General features: G+C 40.3%; 1 protein-coding gene across 1 annotated transcript in view; it reads right to left on the bottom strand.

The window, feature by feature from the left end:
• The window catches only part of LOC133404744 (heterogeneous nuclear ribonucleoprotein U-like protein 1), a 64,414-nt gene that overhangs the window by 1,339 nt on the left and 39,961 nt on the right, over positions 1-23,114 (bottom strand). Inside the window, 6 exon segments of the mRNA XM_061680944.1 lie at positions 134-379; positions 1,928-2,091; positions 3,664-3,927; positions 6,033-6,201; positions 10,281-10,409; positions 11,573-11,695. Of these exon segments, the coding sequence (XP_061536928.1) occupies positions 134-379; positions 1,928-2,091; positions 3,664-3,927; positions 6,033-6,201; positions 10,281-10,409; positions 11,573-11,695 (1,095 nt within the window).

Below are 23,114 nucleotides of genomic sequence, written 5' to 3'. Positions count from 1 at the left end.
AGGACAGAGCACCTTTTGTATATACACAATATATACTGCATGTTGTAAAGGAATGTTTATTCAATAAAATGGTAAAATACTTGGTTCACCTGTAAGGTTAAAATGCATGTAAACGCAAATGCTCGCACACTACCTGCTGATACTGCTGGTTGTAGCTCTGCTGCTGCTGCTGCTGCTGCTGCTGAGGGGGGTGCTGATGCTGCTGCGGAGGGGCCTGATGCTGCTGAGTGGGGGCCTGGTGGTGGCCGTACGCCTGGGCAGGGGCGGCCGGCTGGCTGTAGCTCTGGCTATAGCCCGGGTATTGACTGTAGTTCCCGTAGTAGTTCTGGTTGTAACCGCCCTGGTTGTAGCCGCCCTGGTTGTAGCTTTGGCCGTAGCCCTGCAAGGAGGAGGGTGTGGGGGGGGTGTGGAAGCACAAGCATGTTAAGTGAGCTGATAAAAATTCACCCACCCCCCTCCAAATGTTTATAAATGCCTATATTGATAGTTTAAACCCTAAATCTACCCCTATACTATGATTACCAAACTCTTGTAATTTCAAACTCACCTTACAACATTACCATTTAAAATAAACGGCTTAAATATTTTATCTTGAAAAGTGTGCATGTATGTTGCATTCTCAACCCATAAAAACTAGAAATTGTCAAGCAATAACGATACTGCCATCATTGGTTTGCTGGACTATTTTAATAGCCACTTGGCAGAGGAAAAAAACTGGATATGCAAAGTAAATTTTTCACTCTTTGTTATATTGCGGCCATTTGCTAAAATAATTTCAGTTGATTTTTTTCCCCCTCAATAACCGGTGTGTAGCCTCTAAGAATTTTATCTTCCAAACTGCTGCTTCTGCCCTGAGAATGCCCGATCTCGGAAGCAGGGTTGGTCCTGGCTAGTACTTGGACGGGAGACCACCTAGGAATACCAGGTGCTGGGGTTGGGGAGTAGGCCAATCACCTGCTCCCGTAAAAACTACAGATTACGGAAACCGCAATTGCGGCCTGTGCCTCATGGCACTGAGAGCCCTGAAAGGAAACAAAAAAACAACTCGCTGCTTCCTGTGAAGTGAGTTGAGTCACTGCAACCATACAGCATTGGTATCTCAAGTCTGCGCTCACAAGTCAAAGCAAAAAACTAAATCGGGTGAACGACGGCTCATATGTCATACATCAGGTGACACCTATTTCAAAGCGCCACTGCCACTGAAAAGTTCCATCTGCAGCCACTTAGTATTTGCAAACGGCTCAAAGTAAAAGCTTAAGCAAACATTAAAAAGGGGGACAAAAAAAGTTGCCGACAAACAAAATTACAAAAATAAACCTACATCGCAATCTACAAACTAGAATGCGTTCCTTGACATGCACTAACAGCGTGTTTACATGTGGACATTATTGTCGTGGGGCACAAAAGTATAGTGTTACATTGTTTGACAAAATCACTGCTTACCATGGAGTTAAAAAAATAAAAATAAAAATGCAGTTTCTCGTCTTCGTCCTCTCCTCTGCTGCAGCCGAGTGTAAGTGGCGGAGAGGTGGTGCTGCACACTCGGGCAGAGTGCAGCACAGACACAAAGGAGCAGAGCGACAGAATCTCCACGAACCAAAAAAGTTAATAAATCTGCTACAGATCGACCGATGTCGATTAATCGGTAATACGCGAAAAATGGCCTGGGCTCTACCCGCCGTAACCTATGCTAACAACCTCAGATAAACTTACCTCCTCCCTGACATACAAATACCTTAAAATCCAGATGTATAAATGTGACGTACTTCTTTGTCACCAATGAATACTTTCCTATTATGCATGGCTTCGACATTTTAGGGCATTTCAGAGAGAGCCCAAAAATAAGCCGAAACAGTCAAAAAAGTAAGCTTTGTGAATAGCGAAATCAGGAATAGGCGCGGGTTCAATATAACTAACATTCCATTACCTGGTTGTAGCCCCCCTTGTTGTAAGGAGCTGGCCGGTTGTAGCTGCTTCCCGACGACTGGCTGCGGTATCCCGAGCGGGAGTCGGAGCCACCGTCACGGTAGCTGCTGCCACTGTTATTGTTGCCCCCCCAGCGGTTCTGACCATATCCTCCGCGATTGTAGCCTGACAAAAGAAGATTACAATATCAATATAATAATAATCATCTCAAGTCACTCCACACCTGTGTTTGGCTTTTTTGTGTATGTATTTTTGTGATCCTACCAGCAAGGGAACCACAGTGACGTCTCATGTCATTTAATGATTTTTGTTCCAAGTCAATTTAAGTGGTACATTTTGGAGTTTGAATGAAATGTTCTGGAAAACGTCAAGCAATTGTGTGGCATGCAAGATAGAATAGAATGCCTTTTGTTGTCACTATGATGATGGATGACAATTTCAATTTCCCTGGGAAAAGAGAAAATTATGGTAATAATGGTAGGCCTCCCGTAACTAATGGTAGGCCTCCCGTAACTGTTATACCACCTTTCCTTAAACTTTGTGGAAAACGTCATAGGGTCAAGGCAAGATGAAAAGGTCCATCCTTTCGAACATGTGGGGGAATAAAATAAAAAAAATATAAAAAATAAAAACAAACTTACCTGGATAAGGTTCAATAAATGATTAAAAAAATACGACAGCTCTAAGTCAGTTTTTAAATACAGCAGTGGGAAGTAATTGGTATCTGTAAATGGGTTTTCATGAAAAAAAAAAAAAAGGTCTGTGTTCGGAAGCCTCACGCCCCTCAGCCCCGGAAGACGCACAGGCCCGCTTGGGCTTGGACCAGCGGCGGGCCTTGCCGTGGCTTAGCGAGGCCCGCCAAGGCCACGCTCGATTGGTGATTCGTTTTTCTTTTCAATGTATTTTATTCCTCGTTTCAAACCTTGCGTAACCCTGCATAACGGCGGCTCTGTGAATGGAAAAAGTAAATGCCTACAGAAGTCTGTCAACCAATCAGCGTTCATCAGCACAGCACGCACCTTGAAAGAGTTCCTGGTAGCTCTCAGAAGATCCTATCCGCCAGGAGAAACGAAATAATCCACAGGGAACCTTCCGTACCCTTGTATTTTTGTTTCAGTGGGGACACAGGGGGAACTCAAGCTACCAGGGGAGCTAGGGAAGTTCCTGCAGTGGGAAAGCCCCTATTGTAGCTGTACTTCCAAGCACCTTTCCAAAAAAATAACGATCTATATATAGTTAATAATTTGTATAAATCATAATTTTTTGTTTTAGAGAATAGAGCTGTTGTAACAGTCTTGGAAACTTATATTTTTCCAAACAATAGTTTCCTTTTTCCATACTTTTGCACACCTGGAAATTGATTAAATCAAATTGCATACATTTCCATATTTGCGTTGGAACCCTGTAAACTCTCTCTTATCCAGGGCGCCTAGATATAATTTTAACTCTAACATTGATAAAATCGAGTAAACTCTCGAAACTTATCCAGGGTGCCTTGATATTCATTTTAATTTGAATATTGATAAAGTAGATTAATTGTACAGCCATACTTTATATTAGCTTTATTATACTTTTAATCATTAAAATGTTAAAAAGTTACTTAAAACACTGCCTGTACAGGTAGAGGTTCTATGATTGCAAGAGTTTGACCCGGGGAAATCGGAAAAAAATGGTTTGTAATCAAAACCTGTTCAATCCACAAAAAATGGCCTAAAGAAGTTTTTAAGGGGAACTTGCCTCTGTATCCTCCGGCGTCTCCACTGCGGTTCTGGTAACCGCCCCCTCCACCGCCACGGGGCGCGTCGCGGCTATCGTAGCGTGGGAAGTTGCCGCGGCCGCGGAATCCGCCCTGCCGGTTGTCGAAGCGCTTGTCGGGCGGCGGGCCTGCCTTGCGCCCTTCATCATTGTACTGCTTCAGCAGCTTGTCGGCGTCGTCGCGCTGCAGCTCGACATAGGTGACCGCCTCCAGGAAGTCGCACGCCTCCGGCAGGGTGAAGTTGGCTTTGGTTGGGGATGCCGAGCAAGGAATTAAGAGGAAGAAAGGGGGAGATAAGAAGGGGATGGGGACGTAGTGAGGACCAGAGCAGCCACACCACCAGAAGACAAAAACAAAACGGTGACTAATTAGTGTTGCGCAGAGGAGGCGGGAAGAGCAGAAAGATTGAGTTACAAGGAGCAAACATTCCCTCCGTGGAGGCAACATTTGCAGAAGCAGACACAGGACGGGGGAGGGATGGAGGGTGGGGCTAGGAAAGAGGCACTGCAAACCAAGTAGAGCAACCATAAGGTGGATGGAAATCAATATGTAATACAGTAATCTCCTTAAAAGTGACCAAGGCCCTGCCACAAACAGTGAAAGGCCACAAGCAATTGACACCCCCCAAAATTGTTTATAGTTGTCTACACACTGGCACCTTGAGATACAAGTTTAATTTGTTCAGTGACCACGCTTGAAACCGAAGAGACATCTCAAATAATTGTTCCCAATTGAAATGAATGGATATGCCATTAATCCAATCCAGCCTACAGAAAATAAATAAATTGTAATAAGTAACTAGGGCTCCGAAAACAAATTGGCTAAATCAACCCCAAAAATAGGTCGCTGCGAAAAAATTTCCCTCGAAGCAATAAAAATGATTAAAAGCAGATTTCCTAGAGAACCAATTTGCACCTTGCGGGAACATGTTTGGTTACTGTCCATGTTTTCGCATGGACATTTGTTGAAAAAGCACACGACGTCATGAGCTCGACAACATGGCCGCCACATAGGCACGAGAGTCGAGCTGCGACCAGGTGCTGGCGTTATCTAGTCTTCATATCTATAATTGGGACCACTGCTGGAATACACTGCTGTCGACAGGATGTCCAACTTTTGGAATAACTTTAAAATAAAAATGACGAAAATGAAGTAGTTGCAATTACTGCAAACGCGGAGGTGGCCTTTACACAGCTGCTTGGGAAAGACAACATTCACACACGTTGAACGAGCTTCAAGGCGTACTCGGGTAACTTTTTCTTTTTTTTTTTTTATAGCCAATGTAACATACCCTACAATCGCTATTTATAACTTAGAACATACTGTAACCCTGCCATCGCTAGTTCGAACATACTGTTGTCTCGTGTTTGTGTGCAGCCATAATTAATAATAATACAGTAGAATACTTCAATTCATTCACTTTAACTCACATTCTGCACAACGCATTTATATCATACACTCAGAGATTTTAAAGATTTGGTTTTTTGGGGGGGGATTACTCTGTCAGTCGACGCAGTATCTACAGGATAATCAATTAGAATAAGAGTCAATATAGTGACAGCCCTAAATGTAACGTAATAATACAAAAAAAATTCTTAATTTCGATGGACATTGTAGTCCTTTTGGGAGCGGCATGGCCACCTGGGGATAGTATAATACAGAGCATACCTGAAGAAGCGTTACACAAACTCTGTAAACTGTAGTAATTGTAATTTTCACAATGGAAAAAATGTATGCCTGTGAGTGTTATATTTTCCGTCTAGTACATGTATGGCATTTTATATTGTTTGATAGCATTTAGCTAAACTGGCTTTATTCAAGCAAAGCTATGCGTGCTAAACTGCTCCTCCGCGACAAAGCTAGGCTCTCAGTTGAGATGCAGCACAAACATATTTCCTTGGACCAATTACTGAATTACTTTCCAATTTAGATAGGGCTTTGGTGCTGCTATATTGCATCACAAGGCATTTCAGAAATTGAGTTTTTGGGCAAATATTTGGGAATACATTCCACAGAAATAGGTCAATACAAGAATAGTCAACTGCGAGTATGTGGGGGATTACTGTAACGGAGTGGACTGGGATGAGAGGACACCACCTCAGTTTGCAGTGCATGAGGAGAGGTAAAAAGGGGAAACATAGAAAAATAATCATGACTTTAAAAAAAAAATAAACATATGTCCAGGTCTGATATCTTGGGGGGAGGGGTGGGTGGTGGGTGGGGGGAGAGGGGGTTTGGAGGAGGGAGATGAAGAAAGGGGGCATCTTCCAAGTTTGATTTTTACACAGAAAGAAACAAAAAACAAAAAGTAGATCTGGTGTTTTGTTGCTTGTATCCACAGCAGTCCTACCTTTCATTTCTAACACAGCATGATCGGGCACATCCTTCCCCTGCTCATTGGTTTGCTTTAATGTTCGCTCTTTAAAATCCTCGTCCGTGGGACAAATTACAATAGCCTTGCGTTGAAAACCCTCAAAAGGACGCATTTTTCGTCTCCTTGCTGATCCATATACATTTGTCTAGCAATGGCGACAAGAAAGAGGTAGAAGCTTGTTTGTTAATGTTTTACTTGCAAAGGCGTTCCGCTGGAATGGGAAGCTGGAACCCTGCAATCATCAAGTGACAGGTTTGTTTGGCTGGGATGAGGCTACGCATTAGCTCGGCTGCTAGAGGCCGCGTCGCTCACATGACTCACCTGCTATGTCTGCTGCCTGGCATTTACTATGGACCAAAAAGGGGAAGGAGGGGAACCCATAAAGGTATTCGTCACATTTTTCAATGCTGTATGTATGTCGATTTGGAGTCATGTTAGTCAGCTAAGCAGTTTTGGTTAAAGGCGAAAACGTGCACATAAAATGAGCCTGTTACCATGAGGGGACGATACCGGTACCTTCAGCAATTTAAACTCCCACGACAGTGCTAACAGTGGTTAGAACACATGTCTCGCAGTTCTGAGGTTTGAATCTCAGGTGTGACCTTTGTGTGTGGAGTTTGCTTGAGATTTCACTGGGTGGTCTGGCTTGCTCCCACATTAAAAATTGTCAATACTCTAGGTTTTCATGTTATTTGTGTATATGTGCCCTGCATTTGGTTGGAGACCAATCCTCGATGTACCCCGCTTCTGAAGCAAGCTAGGATAGGCTCCAGATACCTGCAGCCCTAATGAGGAAAATCGCAATTGAAAAAAGATGGATTAAACTCGCGACGTTCTGTAGAACTATTAAAAATATATATATAACTTATCTGGGTTTCGATGCAAAGATTGTCTGTTCAAGTATTGCATCACTAGCATTAAAAAGTTACAATATTATAAACAGTAGAGAATAAATCTAAATAAGATGGGGGTGTTAGTTTGGGGATCGACGTAAGAATATTGTAACATGATACAAGAAACCGTGCCCATTTAACGCTGTACTTCTAGTTTATAATTCTTTACTGTAACTGACTTTACTACTGCGTTAGCGACTTTCGTAAAATAATGTGCCATATCGCTGCCGTAGAAACGCAATCCGTCGTAAACAGAGGACCCCCTGTTACCACTTTCCTACTAAAATAAAGTAAAAAGAGTCTGGTCTAAGCTAATAAATGCACAGCCACAAACCTACTGTATTATTATGTCACATCTTAAAATGCTAGCTTCTCAAACGAAGTTGCATAATAGGCTCCTTATGTCTTCTTTTAATTAATGCCTGTTTTTATATACTTACAAGAATTGCGAAGAATACCAAGTAGGAAAAAAATGCTACGTTTAAAGTGAAATTTAAGTGTTTTCTTGCCTCACTGAAAATATTTCTAGACAAGAAAATACAGTTTCTTGCTTAATGTGAATTTAAGAAAAAAAAACAAAAAAAACAGATTATCTAAAAAAAAAAAAGAAACTGATCAATAATTTTAAAATAAAATGACTTATCTTTTCTTGTGTATTCATAATTGGTCTTTAACCAAGTAAAAATATAATACTTGATTAATCGACAAAATGTTTTGTAGGATACTCGAATACTAACATATTCAATAGCTACAGGTATGACAAGCCGTCAATGCAAAAAATGTGTACATATGACGTCACCACATAAAATGGTTACACATTAAAAACAACAGTATGACAGGGGTTAGGGTTAAAAAAGATCGACTTCAAAGTATGGTCTGTAAATGATTCAGAAGGAATAGAATGGCTTAAGTCAAAAACTGAATTTCATAAAGGAGAACATCAGCAGTTAAATCAGCAACATGTTGCTGCATATTGTCACTGTCAGGCAGAAACCTCAACAAAATTTGGTCAGTTTCATATAACTTCACAAATCGATACCATTTGTCAGTCCCCAAGTTGTGTTAAAATTTTACCTTTTTTTTTTTTTTTTTAACCAACCTAAAGTGTTACAAATATTTTGAGAGCAAATCTCAACTCTAATGTACACTTCAACTGTCTGAGAAGTCTCGTAACACAACCTCTTTCTCACTCCGCGGGAGCCTTGAGGCATGACATCACCTCAAGATGGAACGTCGCCACAAGAAAGAAAGCTCGGTCAAACACATTTGAGTATGCCTGCTTTTTTTTGTTTTGTTTTAAAATCAATAGCTCTAATGCTGCGGCGCAGAAGGAAGGGTGTAAACCACGAAGTTAAGTTTGTGTGCAGATTAATGACCGCGTATTAAGGTTACAAGTCAGTTTATATTTTTTTTGTACTTAATCACTCATGAGTCTTAAAACTTTGAAAAACACTTTGGGAAAATGTATGTAACGGCAGTTATTAGTGTTGGTTAATTATTAAAGCCCTTGGCCGAGGAGCTCGGCGTGAGCTGGGCACTGTTGGCCGTGGCATCACGTCCATACCATCCTAATTCAAAGGGGGCTTAATTCAATAAGCAATTTTTTTTAGCAAATTAAATTAGCAGTTGAACATGATTTTGTGGCAGTGTTGTGTTGATGTTGATGTGCAACAGTATATGATGTATAAGGTATAATACCAACTTCAAAATTGTGGTGTGTGTTTGATACCTTGATATTATATGGCCCTCAATTTACAACGGGCCTCGATTTACAACGGTCCTAACATATGACGTTTAAACAGCGGCATAAGAATGTCGTCATACAGAACACGCTCAGTTACCGCTGTTCTTGTTTTTCATTTGATTGTTTTATATTTATGGCCTAGAAGTGTTATTTATACAAATACTTTGACTCCTCGTTCTGTATTTGGGTTACAAACAAGCACTAGAAACTAAATACGTTATAGTCGTTGACAAACACGTGTAGACAAAGGAAAGAATCTAGCAACAATTCCAAAGCAATATCAGTCCAACTAGTGCTTTTTCATTTAAAGAATCTAGCAACAGTTCCAAAGCAATATCAGTCCAACTAGTGCTTGTTCATTTAATATGAAAGTCTGTGGTTCCCAAAGTGCGGTCCATGGACAATTAACATGGACAGTGATCCGTGAGGTTGTCACACTTAAAATGTAATGAATAAACATCACCATTTGACTCATTCTGCAAACACATTCTATGGGCTTTTTACTAAACAGGTAGCAAAGACGCATACATTGTGTATGCTTGTTTATTTTAAGCGATGTTCCATAAACTGCACAATGGACAACAGGATCGCTTCAGAGAAAATTAGGCATCCTGCGATACACAAACAACAATTTTAAAACTGTTCTAAATATTGAATGAGGCAAAATTTGAGAAACAATAGTGTTAAGTAGTCATAAAACAGCAGCGTAGCAATCGTTGTAGTTACAGTCGTCAATTTATGTCCATAACTGCATCATATGTCTGCCTCAGCATTAAAAGTAAATTCACATAGTGCAGTTGGCATTAACAAACAACTAATATCATTGCACAGTTACCATTAATAATGTAAAATGATCGCGCAGTTAGCTTTCATTAACAAATATGAGCACTGTTCACTTGGTGCAAGTGCAGTGGGTCCCCCTCCCCCGCGAAACTTACCTGGATTTACCTGGTTTTCCAAGGAGCTCTTGTCCCACTTGACACAACAACACACATACAACTTACCTGCGTATACTCACGTCTCCAGGGCAATGTCGCCATCTGACCCCACCTACCTTTTTCGGCCTCACTACCAAAGACCTGAAAATCTCAACGCTGTTAGTCGCTACTTACCTTGGGGGTCAATAAATTAAAACACACACTCAACAGTTCCACGAATCTCACTTATAGTTTAAAAAAAAAAACAGCTTTTAAAGTGAAAAAGCTCTCTCTTAAAAATTAGCAACAGAAGGTGTTTTTCTTACTCACCAGAGTCAGAGCTTACTTGTTTCTCAACATCTTTACAAAGTCATGGTCTACTTGTACATTGTCGCAGTTCACAAGACAAACAGTATTGTATCATGACAAGAGATAGCAAGTACAAAAATTCATATAGCGAGGGATGACATCATGGAATAAATATTCTGCCACTTTTGTTTATAATACAAGACAAGCAAAGTGACAAAGAGGGTGAGAATTCAATGCTGCTTCTACTACTTCTACAATACACAGAGCCCCCCTGAAAAATAAATAGATAGTCCATTAGAGAGAGTGATAATTGACTGACGGTGCTGAGTGATCAGTGTGTGCGTGGATGCTCGTACGCTACCTGGTCCAGGATGTAGTTGCGTCTCTTGCGTGCGGCGATTTCAATCAACCGGTTGAGACACTGTGTGGCCTGTTGGATCAGAACGTCCCAGCGACCCGCGTAGTTCCTCTGGCGCCGCAGGCCCATCATCTGTGGCATACACGCCAACGTGAGTAAAAAATTACAAGGCTACTCTGTAAAAAATTTTTAAATAAACGGATCACTCAGTAAATTGAAAAATCTAATTTGTTACATTTGAGCAAATGTGTAAATAAATTAAATCATGGGAGGCGAGGTTCACCACTTTGTGAATGACTGCATGCGCAAACAGTTTAAGAACTTTTCTCAAAATACAAATGCAAAGAATTTAGGAATTTCATCATCTATGGCAGTGATTGCCAACCTTTATGGAGCCAAGGCGCATATTTTACAATTGAAAAATCTCACAGCACACCAACAAATAAAAATGTCACAAAAAGTGGATACATTAATTTCTGCATGTACTTCCCACTATCGCATTTATTTGTTCTGTCAATATGCCTCACTGGCATAAATAGATGAACAAAGATTTATTATTTATTGTAAATAAAAAATGTTTTGAGCAATTAAGTAGAATTTGATAATTTCCCACAGCACACCTGAAAAGCGCTCACGGCACACTAATGTGCCACGTCACAATGATTGGGAATCACTGACCTACGATAATATCTAGTGCTGCTGCAACTAAAGATTTTAATAATCAATTAATCAGTCTATTTTTTTTTATTAATCAGAAAACAAACTAATTCACATCCCTCTCCCAGTCTCAACTGCCACATCAAGATTTTCAGGCATGCCCGTAACCTCACCATCATCTCTAGTAATCTAGTAACAACAATCACATTCTCATTCTTGACCTCTTAGACGTTTCCATTTACAGTGGGTACAGAAATTATTCAGACCCCCTTAAATTTTTCACTTGTTATATTGCAGCCGTTTGCTAAAATGTTTCCAAACATTTGTGTGAACGGGTGGGGAGAAGAAAGGTGTCAATTATTCTGTGTATTTTCGCTATTCGCGGCAGGGCGTGGTCCCTACTGTCCCTTTACAGTCTTTGACAACTGATTTTGCCTTGTAGGATCTCTTCATGACTTACTTATTACTCAAGACCCTCTTTTTTCCCCCCAGACATTTTATGTTTGATAAAATAGAACCGTGGTAACAGTCTTGGAAACAAAATATTTTTCCTTACTCATGTTAAATTTTCCATACTTTTCATCCTAATGTAGGAATCCAAACGTGTTGTTGTTTTGGGCTTGGCGCATTCCACCTACCTTCATCTTATCCATGATTGCATTGGTGCCCAGGATGTTGAACTTCTTCTCAGGGTTGGTCTCTGCGTGCTTGATAGCCCAGGTGGTCTTTCCACAGGCGGGCAGGCCCACCATCATCAGAATCTGAAAGCAACCAGACCGAAAATAGAAGCCACCACCAGAACAGACACATCACCCCAATTAATCACCAGTTGCCGTTGTCCTTTTGAATAAAGTAAATCCCTGAATAGGTACAGTTCACTATTCATTTAACAAGACATGAATTCAGCTATTTCCGTGTTTTTTCCCTCCATGGACCCTATCGCTTACTTGCAGTCAAAAATATCATGAAACAACCCTGGGCAAAAACGTTACCTTCAATCAAACAATTTTTGTAACTTTCTATGAGACTTCTGCACCTCTCAGCAGGTATTTTGACCGACTCATCATGAGCAAACTGCTCCAGTTGTCTCAGGTTTGAAGGGTGCTTTCTCCAGAAGGCATGTTCGAGCGCACATAGGTACTTCAGTATAGTCCAATGTTTTGCCCTGAGCCATTCTTGGATGTTTTTAGCTCTGTGTTTTGGGTAATTATCCTATTGCAAGACCCATGACCTGCGACCGAGACCAAGCTTTCTGATACTGAACAGCACATTTCTCTCCAGCCCTCCGATGCATGAATTATGAAAGCCTTGGTCGAGTTTTTTTTTGTAGTGTTTTTATTCTCCTCACGACACGAAAAAACATTTTAAAACTTTTTTCCCCAAAATTATGATTTTTCCATAATGTTACAGACATATCCCATGTCCAGTGGACTAAATGCGCCAGAGCACTCAACATAAAACATTGTGAACTTACTGTAAAAATGAATTAACGTTCTATTGTAAATAAAAAACATTTCAACAATTTTTGGGAAATTTAAACACTTTATAGGTGCAATGTTTAGGCCTGAATAAGAAAACCAATGCGACTCATAACTGTGAATCTTACACCTAAATGTGTCAAACCATCCCCAACAGGAAAAACATTGTGAGACTCCACAGTTCGATAATGATGCCGGACAGTATTACAAAGCCCTTATATTAGCAGGTTGGAAGAAAACAAGTACTATTTTAGTCTCTGCATCTTTGAACACTTCTATGTTCATCACACCTAGGTTGTATGAAAGTTTGAAAAGCATCCCGGGCACAGTGGCACACAGCATCGCATGCAGATGTATTTGGTTTCTGTGTGCATGCAGCATCATGGCATCTGTTTGCATTTTTCACCTTGGTGAGTTGGGGCCAGTGATATCCTGTGCCAAACCTGACCTCACGGGCTACTTTGGTGACTGCTCTCCACTTCACGGGTTGTAGGGTCCCACTGGGTCTTCCTCTTTTGCTTTGCTGGAGGGCGCCACTATTTATCAGTGCACGAGCCACAGAAGCTTTGAAGAAGAGGAGTCTCATCTTTTCCAAATCAGACAACAGGTAGAGGCGCCAGGCATTTACAATGGTAACATCCATTAAAATGAAAAAACACTCAGATGTACCACCTCGTTTCGACGTCTGTGGGGGTACATTGCCAGACATTGGTCAGCAAGGTCAACCCCACCCATTTGTTGATTGTAAAGGGCCACGGAGAAGGGAGAAGGCACCATCATCATCGTTTTTTCCTTCTTGACCCTTCTGTTGGCAACATCTTCAGGGGACTGGCCAGCACAGGACGAGAACATGTGGATGACTGAACTGTCGACCCAACGTGTGACAGTGATGTTTGCATTATTGCTGACAACACAGCAAGCTCCTCTGCCCATTTCTTGCAGTTGTTTTTCACTCTTGAGTTTCTGATTTGGTCCCTTCAGCCTGTTTGTTCTGCATGTACCTGTGCCATAGATGCCTTGGTCTTTAAAGGCCTCGGTGAGTGGAATGCTGCAGAAGAAGTTTATGGAGGTTTATGTCATCACAAAGACGCATCACCACATCTCCACCCATTCCCAATCCACTGATGCGACCACTACTTGCAGAAACTTGGTACACTTCGAATCTATTCATATAGCCTGTGGTTCCTGCCCTCACCCACACTTTCAGTCCCCAAGGTTCGGGCTTTTTTGTTATGTATTGATTGATGGTCCTTTGAAAGGAATGATCTGCTCATTAACTGACTGAAATTCTTCAGGGTCTGCTGCTGCCTTGAATGTCTCCTGAAGTGCTAGCAATGGTCTTATTTTGAAGAGACTATCCATGTTCGCTGGCTGGTAAGTCAAGTTATCCACAAAGTGCAGGTATCTCAGGATTTGCTCATATCTGTTTACAGACATGGCATTTGCAATTATTCCAAGACGAAGGCCATCTTCACTAGACCAGTACATTTGTGCCCTAGGATAGCTAATGTACCCCATGATCAGATTGATCCCTAAAAAAAAAAATCTGCATTTCTCCTCCTGTCACTGCCAGATTTTCTTTCCCTTTCTGGAGAGCATACAAGTTGGTGGTGTGCACTATATCATCAATGAAATCTGCTGGAAACAGATGTCTGAAGAAATCTATGGGACCTCTTCCCTCCACATTCAGTTTCCACTCTCCTAGAAAAGGAGGCAAGTCTCCATCAAAGTCATTGTCTTGGACCTTCCAGATATTTTTTCGGGCTTGAGTACGGTCAGGTGCCCTGTTGCCCATCTTCCACTGCTCCCGTATTATGCTGACCATCCTCTGCATCCTGTCCCTCATCATCCTCACTTTCTGCATCCTGACTGTCTCTATCTCCATCATCCTCAGGTCCTATGTCTCTGTTGTACTCTGGCAGCCACTCATCATCACTGTTGTCACTACACTCATCATCACCGGAGCTGGACGGAATTTCTTGGACTATTCTGTAGGCTGCTTTATTCTTTGTTGCGTTTGAAGTCTACAAAATAAGATAAAATAATTATTATAGTACTTCAAACTAAAGCTAATCTGCACAAACAAAATTTATATTTTAAATGAATAGTTCATATATATAACAATTATACACTGACTTAAACCAAAACAGTCACAAGAAACAGTGAAGCAATTATATGACTTGCATGATGTCCACTTAATTGGAGACATGGTTAATCGTTATTTTCTACATATTGGACATAAAAATTTAATATTCCAAATAGATAGCCTTCCCTATATGTTCCTGTAAATCTTTAACCACTGGGCTCTTCCAGTATAGAAGGACTGACGGGATATGCCAGCAGTGGTCGGCAGGGCTGACTGTTTATCGGCCATCTTGACCTCAAAGGACTATGACAGCAGAGAGCACTCTCGTGGCAGATATGCAGTTCCAACATAGAAACCAACGCATTAAAGAGAGTTAATTTTTAGTAGCTGTCCACTGTAGTGACCACTATGCAACTTGATCGTCTTGAGATTTCTTTGTATCCTGCACTGATTCAAGACACCCTGTACCAGAGGCAGCAGCGCAGCCCCAGAACTTAACAGAGCCTCTGTCATGTTTCATTTTACAGATAGTGGTTTGCCTCCTTTTTGCGTCTGTGAAAATACAGTAGAGCTGATGTGCCTTGCCAAAAGGTTGCAGGTTTGTCTCGTCTGTCCATAGAACATTCTCCCAGAAGCTTTCTGACTTGTCAACATGCAGTTTGGAAAAATTCTGTCTCGCTTTTTTATGATTTATTTTCAACAGTGGTGTCCTCCTTGGTCACCTCCCATAAAGTCCACTTTGGCTCAAACAAAAGTCGGATGGTGTGACCTGACACTTATGTACCTTGACCTTGGAGTTCACCTTTAATTTGTTGTCAGTCTCTTCAATTTGTCATCAATTTTTCTCCTGCGGCCATTTCCAGGGACGTTCGCTCTAGTCCAGTGGATCTCAAATGTCTGAATATGTGCAACTGTAGTCACAGGAACGTCAAGCTGCTTGGAGATGGTCTTATAGCCTTTACGTTTAACGTGCTTGTCTATAATTTTCTAATCTCCTGAGACAACTCTCTCCTTTACTTCCTCTGGGTCAAGTATTGTGGTATACAGTACAGTGATTACTCATCACCCTTTAAATAGGCCGACTGACTGATAACAAATTTGAAGACACAGGTGATGCCAATTAGGACACCCTGTTTGAACATGCCCCCATGGTCAAATTATTTTCCATCTTTTTTAATTTATTACTTATGCTGCCAGATACAAGTTATTTCTGTGACCACTGTGGGTCTTTCAATAACAGTACAATGCGCTACACCGTATATACTTTATTGTACACTGGTCTTGCCATTCTTAACCTATTGTGTAGAGGTTTCGGGTAACAATCAAAAGTTCTCTACATCCACTTCAAATTACAAAAACGTGCAGTTAGAACCATACACAAGGTTGGATATTTTGATCACACACATACATTTTTGCAATTCAGAATATTAAAACCTTTTGATTTAGTAATTTTAACCAGGAAAGGTTTGTATCTATGTGGGGTTAAATTGTGGAACGGGTTGGGAATAAAGCTGAAGCAATGTCCAGATATTCATCGATTCACATCAGGGAGAAACATATTTTTACTCTTTGTATGTGTATATAAAATCATTGTTTGTATATACAATTGTTAATATATATAATAATACTACATATATAAAATATAGTGTGCAATAATACTGGGGCTGCAAAGAGTACTCAAATGTTTCGAGTATTTCGAGCAGTATTTTTCTTCCTCTGGGATCCGCTTATTTAAACAACAAAAGAAGAAGATGGCGACAACGTCAGAGAAGACAAAAGTACATTTTGTACTGTATGGTTGTATTTAGGCTATAAAAAATGCTTCAATGGACAATCGGCTGGAAATCTATACTATACTATTGTTTAGATTCCATGTGTGCGTGTGTGTGCGTGTGTGTGTTCGCGTGTGCTATTGTTACAAATTATTGACAGATCTTAAGTGTTGAAAATAGCTTGCTCTTTTTGACAAGCCAATGTTACTGGATCAACAAATAGTTTTGAGGCTCCCTGGTAAAGTGATGGTTTTGGAGATACAAGAAAAAAAGAATAATTTATTTTGGTAGTGAAAGCTCACGTGATAACATGACATTTTTGATTGGCCAGTACAACTGAAATGCTGCGACACCGCTCACTGGCCAGTCAAATTTTTAACTGCAACTAAACTAGTGGCTGATGGGTCACCCACTTATGGAAATTAGTTGTCAAACCCCGCACAACACACGACAGTTCAGTCGGGTTCGGCAGCGTCACTAGGGGTACAGCAGGCTTTAAAAGTATCAAGATTATCCGTAAATCAACATCAGAAAATTGTACATGGTAGAATGCACATAAAAACTATAAAGTTAGTTGATGGTTGTTTTTAACAATTGCTTTACTGTGTTCTCAGTGCTTAGGGAAAACACTTCACTGGACCACAAGGAGTGAATGAGGACAATTTACCAAATAAAAAATAGGAGTCGTAAATGTTGTGCCTCAGAATTCTCAACTGTAGGGCTGAGCGATTATAGAAAGAAATAATGGTTATTTTGATTGATAGTGTAATTACAATAATAAACAATATTATTCATTGATTTCAAAACTTTGCATTTATTCAACTAACAAAACCCAACTTTAAATATAACCCAAAAGAACAACCAGAAAATAATTAGTAACAAGTAAAATAGTATATTAGAATAATACATTATAAAAAAATAAATACAGTCATGGTTAAAAACATGTCAATGTTTGTGTGTGGTAAGTTTGGATAAAAAGTGAAGCTTTCAAACATTTTCAAGGATTTTTAAAATCTTTATTTACAATAACTTTGTACTGCACTGGGCGTATTTATGTCAGTGGCCAATCCTTGAATGCCCCCTATAGGTCATTGATGTTTTAATGTCTGTTTTAAATATGTTTTTAAGTCTAAGACGCTTGAGAATCATCTTGAAGATATGTACTCAGTATACAGTACACAAGTATATACAATAAATGAACAAGTCATGTAAATGGACATTGCTCCATCTTGTGATCGGATCGGTGATCAGTTATCGTTTTTTTAAAACTGCTGATCGGTCCCAAAAATCCTGATCATGTAAAGCCTACAAAAGAGAAATCCAAATTAAACTTTGATTAATCACACATTTTTACAACTGTATCAGTGGGGATAGTTTAAAATTATGCAACTTCGATAAATTAAGATATGATTAATTAGCTGTGCAGTCCCGATTAATTATATCTCCTGTGGCTGGTCCTCTTCTTCAGATGATTCGAGAGGAGCTGTATAATTTGATGGAGCTTTCTCGACAGGCTTGAGGAACATGATAATAGGTCGCTGCTGTCTCTGCTGCTTCATGGTGAAAGAGAGCCTTCTATACGTTTCCATGGTAGTGTCGACGGCCTTGGAGAATTTCATGGAGCGATTCCTATCAGGATCCCAAGCTTCAGCCTTCTCTTGCAGTTCCCTTGAAAGCCTCATGAGTTCGGACAGATGTTTCAAAGACAGGCCCTCTTCCTCCTCAGGGTCTGGATCTGATGAATCATCTTCCTCCTCGCTAACCCACTTGGTCAAATCTGCTAAATCCTCATCAGTAAGGAGATTAAAGTGACCATCGACGAGGGTGATGACTTCGTATTCAGTGATGTCCCCGAAACCTACCCCACCAAGCAGTTTCGCTAATGTCACTGACTTATCAATGGCCAAGTTCTGTACTTCTTCAGGAGCAAAGCCCTTGTAATCCTTTACACACTTTCTTCCAGCATGCATTCATTGTTTCTTTTTTCATATCCTTCAGAGATTGGCCGATGATGGTAAGACACGTGGCGATCGAGAATTTACGCCAACAGGCCTTCAGTGTAAATTCTTTGTCTGTAACCATTGCTGTCACAAGGTGATGGAGAGTGTTGCATGTGTAGAGAGCCTTGAAGGCACAGATCACGCCCTGACCCATAGGCTGGAGGAGGGAGAATGTGTTTGCTGGGAAGAACTCAATCCGGACTCCCTCGTAATACAAATTCACAGGGTGGCCGCCAGCATTGTCCATGATTAACAATACCTTGAACTCCATGCACAAATTACTGAGGTATTCCTTGACTTGAGGGATGAAACTCTGAAGAAACCAGTTTGAAGTCAGGGCTTTGCTGATCCAGGCCTTGGGGTTGTGCATCCAATGGACAGGCAGCACATTCTTATTAATATTATTCTTGAGGGCCTTTGGATTTGCAGACCTGTAGATGAGGCCTGGTTTGAGGATGAAGCCAGCAGCATTACCACACATAAGGGTCAGTCTGTCCTTGTACGCCTTGAAACCTGGGGCTTTGGCTTCATCCTTCATGAGATATGTTCGTGAAGGCAGTCTCTTCCAGAACAAGACTGTCTCGTCCATATTAAACACCTGTTCTGGGTAGTAGCCATTTTTCTTAATTAACTTAGTGAAGGTCTTGGGATACTTCTTGGCCACATCTGTGTCGGCAGATGCTGCTAAAGAAAGGCTCAGCTTGAACCGCTGCTGAAAGCGGAACAACCAACTTGGGCTTGCATGAAAACCTCCACGCGGCGGTGCCGATGGTCCTGGTTCTTTATCTTCGTTGGGGTGGCTGAGGCTTTCCTTCGAGAACTGCTGGTACAGTTTCTTTGCCTTCTCACGGATTATATTGCTGTCCAAAGTTATGTTGTTCTTCCTGCAGTCCATAATCCACACAGCCAAGACAGACTCCATCCTTACGATGTGCTTATCTCGCACTATCATAACCATCTTGGCATTACCACAAATCATAGGATCCACAGTCTTCCTTATCGGCGCTTCATTCTTCTTTATGTATCGTACGGTACTCTCGTTAATGTCATAATGACGGGATACTGCGGCAAAACTTTTTCCTTCTTTGAGCATGTCCAGGAGGTTTACCTTCTCCTGGAGTGTCATAACCCTCTTCTGGCGCTTAGGCTGTTTGCCAGGAACCTTAGGACCAGGGCCTTTGGGCGGCATTTTAGGGCATTAAACAGAGAGCACAAAAATACGCAGAGATTCGCAGTAAATTACCTCATCAAGTGTTGTTACCTTTTAACCAAGAAAGTGGTACCTTGACTTACGAGTTTCATTTATTCCATGACCAAGCTCTTTATTCAATTCACTCCTATATAAAATCAATTTACCACATTGAAATTTAACTTAAGTACTGTACTATTTAGGGTTTACATGATGATAATTTTTGGGGCCAATCACTGATTAGCGACTTTAAAAAAAACGATAACTGATCCTTTTGTGTGTGTAGGGAGATCGGAAATTGCTCCAATGTCAGCTAAAAAAGTATCGGATTGGACTGGATTCAAAATCTCAGATTTTACCACTCTTATACATGCAATCTACTCCATGCTCCGCTCCTGCACTTTTACCCAGCAGTGTCTAGACGGCTTGCAGATCCCACGTGATCACAACAACTGCTTGCTAATGTGCTAACATTATAGCAAGGAATAAGAGGGAACTGTTAGAATAAAAGTACATTGTTATCCCATATTTACTCTTATAGTATTTTCAAAGCATGCATTTAGCAGTATGTTGATTGTATCATAAAAGTTGATGTCTGTGAAGAGGAGTTTACTCTTTCTTGATAAATAGGCTATAACTCTTCTGCTATCTGGACCACAACAAAGAGTGTTATGTGCTGAACACATGAGTTACAACAAACATGTGTGCCCTCATTCCAAAGATGGCGGCTGGAGCATTTTGCGGTCAGGTCAAAGGTTGGAGCAATAACCTTGAGGAAGAACACATCTCCACAGAGAGTCATATATGTGATTGTTTACGATGATGCGATGTGCTCCCCCAACTTAATAGCAACAACAGCTGTGTAACTAGGAACTGCCCAAAAGGAAATAAAAAGAGAGGGGACGGAAAGAGTGAATTCAGAGCGGTATTGAGACTGTAACTAAACACACTCTCGTCCGTTTCTCCTTGCAAGTCTGAAAACTGAACTACCTCGGTGTCTGTCTTGTTTTTTTTTTTTTTTTTTTTTTTTTTTAATACAAGTGTTTTAGGTGTCTTGAACCTGACAGGAACGTTGCTTGATCAAAGTCATTGACTGACACTCCAGTTGAAGTTCACTGTAAAACTAAACTCACATAAGAGAACTACACCAATTGAAGGTTCAAATACATCACAGCCTTTGTTTTTGTTTACAAAAATTGCTAGCTCAAAGCCAACACATGATGAATGCAAAACACCATTTGACGAACTAACGAAAATTAGTATTGAACTCGATGCGCACATCTAGCAAAATGAATATTGCTACACAACCGCTGCATAACCACATACAAACAGGCAATATAACAATATTCTCTGGCATATATTCTTCAAAAATGTTGTCACTTGTGTAAAAAAAACAAGTGACAACATTCGATTGTGACTTCTACTCTCTTTGTAACTGCAACTGTCATTGCATGTATCACACTGCCACTCAAGGGCCAAGACGTGCACAGCAGGAACAGCAATTGTCAATCAAATTAAACACCAGTTTCATCAATAAGTTCAAAAGTGTATTGCCGCACATGGAGAAAGCAAATTATGTTCCCACCATATACTGACAGTAAAAAAAAGAAAATAACTTAATTGAACTTTGTTATTTTGCACTTTAAAAGTATAATTTGGACTTATTTATTGAGATAAATTTTCATGGTTTTCTAATTTATTTTTATTTAAACTATTCAAATGCAGAATATGTCTATATGGACCTTGCTTTGTGCACTGGTCCACAGCCATGTTGGAACCGGAAGGGGTAATCCCCAAACTGTTTGACTCTACAAAATCTCTTGATATGGTAAAGCCTTCTTTCAGTTCTTTTCACTGGGGCTCAGGGGCTAACATTTTGGACATTCCCAACTTTGTGGTAACAGTTAGGAGATAGCCCCTTCATGTTCCAACATGAGTGTGCATCAGTGCACAAATGAAGGCTCGTAAAAACAAACATATGAAAAAGGTCCCCCAAAAAGCAAAAACAAACATTGTAGGGGGTATCTGGGGAGATCCCCGGGCCATCACAGAGAATCTTTTTGATTTTACATAAATGAAGCACCTGGAAGACTCTGAGGAGTACAATAAGGCAAAATTAAAAAAATTTGTTTACGCAGAAAAACATTTATTTACACCACTCAAGTACATGATGATGTACAAATTTAAGATTAAAATTAAATTTGCCTCACTTATTTGCTTTTTTTGTTTTGGCCTCCAACTTGAGGCAGGCCCATCTCCACCTGCACCTAATGCCTGCTTCAAGCTGTGCCGCACGAATAGCATCCTCCTCTTTAACTACTCTCATTCTGGAAAATAATTGACTAAAATCATTGTCTGTTTCACTTCATTATTCACTATTAACAACTTCAAAAGGCTAATCCCAAATGCATCCTCCAGGAAAATATTAAGTACAGTATTTCTCTGTTTTAATTGGCCATTTGTGAATTTGAAGTTAGTTCATTCTGTGTTGTGACATAATTCCTAACATCGCTACGTCGCTTAATACATTTAACATTAACATCCGTAAACTACTTAGATAATTGTAGGCGTGTTTCCTAATTAATACAAGCTGTACTAGCGGATCAGCTCTTGTCGCGGATGTTACGTGTGCTTCGCGGTTCCGGACCACAACGAGGACCACGACCCGCAGCACCTCAATGCGAAAATACAAAAGAACAGTGCAACAAATACGACACTGGCTGATTTGATGAGTAAAAATGTTGCTTAAACGTAAGCGTAGCAATAGAGGATGTCTGCTCCAGAGGTGGGTAGAGTAGCCAAACATTGTACTCAAGTAAAAAGTAGTCCGCCAAAGAATTACTTAAGCCTATGACGACCCCCCCACGGAAATACTCAGCGGATCTATACGCTATATGATTCACGTAAATGGCCTATTTTGAGTTCAAAACGGCAAATTGAGCTGAAAGGTGACTGATTTGCATGTATGTTCTTAAGCAGAGGCATATCTGGAGCTCGCTCGTAGCTTATATTAAAGCTCGCAACGCAAACTAAAAAAACTAAAGATTCATCCAAGCGACAGCTTGTAACTCGAAAAACTTAAATTGGAGCACTGCTAAATCAAGTTACTACTGTAAAGTATCGTCATTGATAGTTTGAAATGTAGCTGACACTAAAGAATGTGTAAATCATAAACAAAGTATAATATTATATATACACACAAAATGAATTAGTTAATTCATATTAATGCTGGAGATTAGCATGAAAATTAAGACCTGAAGAACATTCAGTTAATTTAAGACTAAAATAAAGGCCTCCCATCCAAAAACACAGTACAGTACAGTAAAATGCCACCCCCGGCCACTATATAAGGAAATAGGGTAACTTAAATTCACTTCTAAACCTTGGATTTAGGAGGAAAACATCTTATAGGCTTACTTACATACATTTTGATAGTATAATATTGATGTTTTATCAACCCTACTTTTTATGAATATAATAATATAACTGTAAATTATTATTTTTACTTTTTCTTTGATATAAATGTGTGTACTTTTTATAATTCACTTAGGGATATAAATATTGGCGGTTCGTTACTTACGGATTTCACCTATTCGTGTTTTTCTGTGGAACCAGACCCGAGATGTTGGCTAAAACACCACCTAGTCACAGATTA

The sequence above is a fragment of the Phycodurus eques genome, chromosome 7, assembly GCF_024500275.1.
Source record: "Phycodurus eques isolate BA_2022a chromosome 7, UOR_Pequ_1.1, whole genome shotgun sequence".
NCBI classification, from domain to species: Eukaryota; Metazoa; Chordata; class Actinopteri; order Syngnathiformes; family Syngnathidae; genus Phycodurus; species Phycodurus eques.
The sequence above is the reverse complement of the archived record's forward strand: the minus strand, read 5'-3'. Positions and strand labels throughout refer to the sequence as shown.